At 41.1% G+C, this 6,844-nt stretch overlaps 1 protein-coding gene across 1 annotated transcript; it reads right to left on the bottom strand.

Moving 5' to 3' along the window:
* Nucleotides 1–2,393: 2,393 nt before the first annotated feature.
* Nucleotides 2,394–6,589, bottom strand: FOXI1 (forkhead box I1). The gene is made up of 2 exons (XM_065690795.1): nt 5,588–6,589; nt 2,394–4,581 (listed from the first exon to the last, which is right to left on the bottom strand). Exons 1-2 carry the CDS (start codon nt 6,159–6,161, stop codon nt 4,028–4,030), a joined length of 1,128 nt encoding a protein of 375 aa, XP_065546867.1. The 5' UTR covers nt 6,162–6,589; the 3' UTR covers nt 2,394–4,027.
* Nucleotides 6,590–6,844: the final 255 nt, after the last annotated feature.

Below are 6,844 nucleotides of genomic sequence, written 5' to 3'. Positions count from 1 at the left end.
GGAATGTTTTTAGAATTTAAAACAATCAAAACTGAGCAGACGTAAAGCTTAATTTATATTGCAATTTAGCCAACACAAGGCATGCGAAAACTGGTTTTAGAGAGGTATCCTGAAAATGAGTTTGCAGAGGACATCAGCAAGCATTACATTGCTCAAGACCACTCAGGAAGGGTTGTTTGGGTAGATAAAAGTATGTACCATCTTAGAACTAGATCCACAATGTAAATAAGAAAAAATTCAGTGTCTTTCTGCCCAGGTACTCACAGCCCTGCAGGTTTCCAGCACATGTCAAGCGTACCAACTGAAATGTACTTAGCAGTACCTCCAGGACTACAGCACTACTCTTGCAGTTGTCAGCACTGAATGCAGGGAAAGCTAGAGATTATGAGAAGTGTACAGCAGGCTCTTGGTTCATACTTCACACATCTTGAGGTGTGGGCACTTAGGCAAAAAAAATCACACAGATTTGAGTCAGCTGTTTCCAATATCCATTGCTAACAATTGTAAGGATTGCTGTGAAGTGCCATACACTGGCAGTGTTAAGAGCTGGCAAACCTACTGGGAAGAAGTTCATTATTTTCCTCACCTGGGAAAGTTTTCACATGAAGCAATAAAGAAACTATTGACACTTCTAAACTGTGAAGAATTCATAAAGTATCCCATCATGAGAGAAAGGTTGGTGCATTGTGATTGAGAACCTATCTGCCAAAGTTCCCACTGCTATTTAGTGCAGAAGTAAATACTGGCAGGACTGGAATGTGATTTTCCATTTCCCATTACAGATACCTTCACCACACCTCTTGGTGTCATCTTTGAACAAAGAGTAACATTTAAGCTCTCACCAAGTTATCATCTGGAAGGTCAGGCATTCCAGAATCTTACAGTTCCATACAATTCTCCAAGGCTTGTGGTCTAGCCTTACTGTTCCTCCACTTTGTAACAGTCCTAGATGTTTGCTTTAAAAGATGGGTACAAATGAGCATGAATCAGTAAATATGTTTGTAAATCAGACTATAGGTCTGTAAAGATCAGCAATGTTCTAAATGTATTTTAGTTACAGGTCCTAGTTTAACAACTTTTTTAATATCATACTTACAAACAACAACAAAAACCATCCCCTAAAAACCAGATCCTTTTCCCTCCAGAAGCCATATGTTTACCATAGTGGTAAAATACACAAGCAGTGTACCTTTGACAGAACAGTGCTGCTGCTCATGTAAGAGCAGTAGTTAAGTTTCCCTGCAGGTGCTAGACTGATATACAGCAGCTCCAGGAACATATCAAAATAGCTGGTTACCAAAACCAGTTCTCTCTGGAAAACACAAAAATAGAGCTGAAGAACAGCGCTCCTAACATGTTTTGTTACAAAGTAGCTCTGTTTTGAGAAGAAATGGCATGCAATCATCTTTCCTCTCCTCCTTCAACAGCAGCTTCATCAACTGAGCTCTTATGTTAGGAAAGTTGTTGTGTTAGGCAAGTTGAAGGGTTGCATGGGAGCCAGTTAATCTTTGTGGTCAGGGAAGCACTGGAAAACATACCTTTGTCTGTGAAGAACCGGCACATCAGCAGCACTTCCTTGCTATGCATAAGCTGAAGGTGGTATTTGGTTGACAGCATCTGGGAAGCAGTGAGGCACAAACTTTTGTCCCTTTTCATACCTTTATGTCTTTCCTTTTATAATTTGGGACTGGGAACTCAGAGAATCAAACAAAATGCTGAGTGACAAAGGAGTTGCTTTTTACCTTCTGCTATCTTTTAGCAACATCATTCATCTTAGCATACTTTGCATCTTATTTTTCCCTACATGCTGTTCTGTAAGTCCATAATGGAATATTTTATATTCGAGCACTGGAGAAATCAATTTTCTCTCAGTTTTGTGAACAGTATACCCCACAGGAACTGGATTTCTGAGCAATTGGTTGTATGTCTGCTGAATCCAAGACATAATATCACTGACTGAGTGCACTTCACAACTGTCACATGAGCAAGTCTCTGCTGCCAACTGCTGCATTGCAGGGCATATTATGGCGCACCTACTGGGCTGAGAATCTTGGAAGGGCTGTAAAATTCTGAGGGCAGGAGTTACAGCTCAGGCCTCAGCACGTGCCTGACTTCAGAGAAAGTTATAGTCACAACAGAAGGACACAACCAGGTCATTTTATTCTTTTTTTTTAGGCAGGAATGTTAGCAGTGTAGGCAGGTTTCAACTCCCAAGTGAGTACTTATCATAGTGGGTACAAAACTGTGAATAGTCAGGGCAGGCTTGATAGTGAAAATGTTTAAACATGAAAATAATACATTATAATTCAGAAAAGATTGCAGTCATACCTGCCAACTGGCATGTGAAAATACAGTCTGGTTTCTGAAGTTTTTAATGATCAGCACCACTCAGCTCCAGAAGGAAAACAGATATGTGCTTTATTTAGTGATAGTATTTTTCATAATAGCAGCCAATTCTATTCCTCAGGCATGCAGGTTTGATTTCCTAGACATATGCCATCTCAGTCTCTGACCTTATGTGACTATTAGACTGCTCCTTCCTCGGCAAATTGCTTAAGTCAAACTATTAAGGAGACTTTTAAAGACATAAGTAGCATAGTGTACACACACACACACAGGTACACCCTCTTCTATACAAATGCTTTATTAAAAATCTTATGGAGTGGCCCGTAACAAAACTATACCCATGTAAAGTAAAAAAAATCAAGGCAAAATGGTATCAGTCACAATGCATTAATATGTTTTCTATGATTCCAGAAGTCTGGTGAGTACCCAGATGTGCCCAGTTAAACTCGCTATGTATGCTGCAGGCTGTGCAGTTTGAGATCTCACCGTGTGTAAATGTGAAACTTGATTCAAGTGCTGGTTTGGAAAAACTTCATATCTATTTTGAAGTTTTGTTTGTGGCTAGAGTAGAAAAATAAGCATTATTTCTAATATCTACACAAGGACAAACAGCATGGACTTTGACAAAACAAAACAAAAAACAGCACAGGTACTTTTCACAATATCTACAATTGGTGCTTTGAAAGATCCAGCGTTTGGAATTGAAACACAGATAGTTAAACTTTCCACCTCCCTTTTCTTCTTCTCTCTCTCCTCCCTCCCCCCCAATATTCAGATTCTTTACTCAGTAGAAATTACTCAGGTAGATAAGTTTATTCTATCAGTTAAGATAGAATAAATGTGTTTTCTTCCTAGAAAACACATGTATTTTATATATATATTCAGGACAGCTCCTGTTTTCCCTATGTGAAGAGATTTGTATGTGGGAGGCAATAAAAACAAAAAAGACCCTGCTATTAAAATTGAAAACACTGTGGAAACATGAAGATCTGACTGCAGCAGCAGGCGGCAATTCCACTCTATTTTGTTATGCTTCCCTTCCTATGGACAGTTGGGTCCCAGAGGATGCTAGCTTGCTTCACGACCATGTTTCCCTTGGGGCTGAAAGGGGATCACAATTTAGACAGTGTATGCACTACTCTGAGAGAAAACCAAAAATGGCACTCACCATTCAAGGGTTAGTTGTTACTCACTATACAGTAGTTTTTATTACAGATCCTTCAGTGTCTCAGGACAGCTTTGGCCAAATAAGAACTTGCCAGGCATGTCTAGTACAGCCAGCCTATATCAGCACCAGAGGGTATTTAAAGATGTGGCAACATTTCTATCAGTACTTTAAAAAGTATAGCAATATTAGTGCTATGCCAGAGAAATTTCATGCCCAAGGCAAACAGCAGCTTATCAAGCATGTCTGTAGAGGACCATTGCTGGGCAGCACAACAAGCACAGTCTCTCAGAACTCTTCACTATTCTTGCTGTTATGATCCCTAATTTTCTATGTGGAGCTGCTGGATGTGGGGTATTTGTGATTTGAATAAATATAATGGGTAACAAATTTGAATCTGTCAGAAGGTAGGATGCAGTGAGGGTCCCAGAGACAACAGGCTAATGCTAATCATCTGCCCACAGATCATTTCCTCTCAGAAACAGCTATACTTAAGTGTCTCAGAATCCTCTTCATTTAAACCTCTGTTCCTTCCCTGGAATACAGCGTGTTGTTTGTGCTGATACTGCTGTAAAAGTGGGTGTTAAACTGGTTGAGCACAGAGTTGCTATGGCCAAGATGATTAGGAGGCATAGAATTGGACCACTCTCCCACACCATGGCTGGGGATATTAGAGAGTGGAGAGTAGGAATTAAAGCCTACCATATTCTGACCCATTTTGTCAGCAGGTTCAGAGTTAAGTCCCAAAGGCACCATGCGGCTCCCTGAGTTAGAGCTGTTAACGTACGCAGTCATACTGGAGAGGAAGTTACTGAGGCATGGGCTACTGGAAGCTGGAGGTGGAGATCCTTTCTCAGGCGAATTGTCAGTCCCAGTTGATGTATTTTCCAAGATATCCTGATGCTCTACAGCTTTGGGGCTGCCAGTCAGGCCACTATCCTCTGATTTCTGAGATGCAAGAGTGGCAGCACTAGCCCCAATGTCAGACTTCCTTTTCCTTTTCCTGCGAAAGTTTCCATTGTCAAACATCTTTTCACAGTTCGGGTCCAGAGTCCAGTAATTCCCTTTTCCTGTCAAAGGGGGAAAAAAGGCATATTTTTAGCTTTAAAATATGCACAGACAGAAAAGAGCAATTACTTAGGGCTTTACAACGTTTCATTTCACAGAAACAGAACAATTGCATGAGCAAAAACCATATGCATTTTTTTAATCACACAAAAGCAGAAATCTGTTGAAATCAGAAAAAAAGTGTAAAGTTTTGGGCTGTGTACTTTAGCCCTGACTCTTCACACAGATAAAACTACAAGTGGAGCCATGGGGAGGGTTTTTTTTTTAGTTTGTTTCCTGGGTGAGGGAAGGAGGTTTTTGTTATATAGCTGGTCCTCTGAATTTACAGCCAAGAGTAACATAGCCCCATACTGGCTGCTCTTCCAGGTAACATAGGTTTCTAACGAGAGAGAACCACATTTTTTGCTTTCTGAGGCAGCATAATTGAATGGTTTTTAAATGTTCCCAGCGGTTCTTAACAGCTATTGATAGAAAACAATAAATAAAGGAGCAGTCTGACTGCATAGAAGCCAAGGGGTTGGAAACAGCAGAGATGTGATTCCAAGCAAAAACTATTTGAAACAAACAAAATAAAAGCAGCCTGCTCTCCTCTTGAGAGTTACTGTTGACTCCCTAAAGCAACACAAATCTGAGTTTGCCTTATCCCCTTTCTGTTAACTCCCAGTTCAGTTTGACATAAGCCATATGTATTACACTGAATGGGTTTTGAATGTGACTTGCTCCATTAGACTGCTCCTGTGCTTGCTGAGCCTTTGCTCAGCACATTGATCAATTCTCAGGAAGACCTGAAGCGGTAAAGAATCCCCTTCCCTGAAGAAGATTAATAGCCACACTGGTTCAGACCTCAACTATTCTAGTTCAGACCTACGAAAATAAAACTACCAAATGTATGTCCCATATCTTGGCTATTATGACTCTTTATAATACATTAAGCATTTTTAGATTAATCAAATTCAGCTGGGGGGAAAGGGTAGAGGGGGAAGGGGGAAAATGCGGAGAGAGCTCTACCTGGATCATCTTCATCTCGGGGCACCTTCTTGAAGCAGTCATTGAGAGACAAGTTGTGTCGTATGGAGTTCTGCCAGCCAGCCTTGCTCTTGTTATAAAAGGGGAAGTTGTCAGCCACGTACTGGTAGATCTGACTGAGAGTCAGCCTCTTTTCAGGTGCTCCATGGATAGCCATGGCAATAAGTGCAGAGTAGGAGTAAGGTGGTCTAACCAACTTCATAAGCTCTTCTTGGGATGGGAGAGGAAGCCAGCCAAGGTCAGTCCCTCCCAAGCCGTGCATGTTAGGCAAGAGCTGCCTTTGCATCCCATAAGACTGAGGAATGAAGGGGCTGGCATTGGATCCTGGGAGATATGGTGGTGGGGTAATGGAAGGTCCATTTAGCCAGAGGTAAGGATTGGGAGTGGTGTTGTAATCCGTCGTCTCAAAGGTACTTGGTCGTTGTGGACTAGGGATGTTCTGTGGATGGAAAAAGTTCTCATAGTAGATACTCATCTCTGGAGGTTCTTGACCAATATTTGGGAACTGTGGGCTGCAGCGCGGTGGTGAGTGCGTTTGTGGATCAAAGAAGCTCATACTCTAAGCCAGCAGCTGAGAAGTTATGACACGCCTATGCTAGTGCTCCCTTTCCAAGACAGGTGCATCACCTGTGCCCTTCCCTACCTACTTATGCACCTGTAAATGCTTCAGCCTGTGTGCAGGCTCCACCCCACAGCTCTGAGTGGCTGCAGATGAGGACGATATCCTTTTTGGAATGCTGGCAGTCCCAGCTAGTCACTGATGTCACATCAACCAAACCAGAAAGTTACAACTGTTTATCTTCTTAAATGAATGAAGGAATTTTCCACTAATGTGATGCACATAAGGAAAGTGTAAGGTGCCTTGAAGTTAAAACTCCTCATCAGAGATCCTTCTCTTTCTATCTTTCACAATTTAGCATTTAGTAATTTTTTTTTTTTTTAAGAAAAGCCACTTTGTACTGCTGGTACTAACACCTCAGAATGCAAAAGCCATTGTCACTCATCAATTAAACAGGAGGCATATATATATATATATATATATATATATACACACACAAAAAAGAAAAGGTCAGGCCTCCTTTTCCTTCTGTAATTTTAATTGCAGAGTTGCTTGCACTTCCCCCTAGGCAAGCACAGTACTGCAGGCAAATTCTGTAGCTGGTTACTCACGTGAGTAATCTTGCTGATATAAACAGAATTACTCCCTAAAGTAAGGATTAATCTTGTGAGAAGAAAAAT

This window comes from Lathamus discolor, chromosome 10, assembly GCF_037157495.1.
Source record: "Lathamus discolor isolate bLatDis1 chromosome 10, bLatDis1.hap1, whole genome shotgun sequence".
NCBI classification, from domain to species: domain Eukaryota; kingdom Metazoa; phylum Chordata; class Aves; order Psittaciformes; family Psittacidae; genus Lathamus; species Lathamus discolor.
The sequence above is the reverse complement of the archived record's forward strand: the minus strand, read 5'-3'. Positions and strand labels throughout refer to the sequence as shown.

What these genes read in the sequence shown, in the direction of transcription:
- FOXI1 (XM_065690795.1), bottom strand. Translation starts at nt 6,161, where the DNA reads ATGAGCTTCTTTGATCCACAAACGCACTCACCACCGCGCTGCAGCCCA. An exon ending in CCGAGATGAAGATGATCCAG is followed by an intron (nt 4,582 to 5,587) that starts GTAGAGCTCTCT and finishes CCCCTTTGACAG; the next exon opens with GAAAAGGGAATTACTGGACT.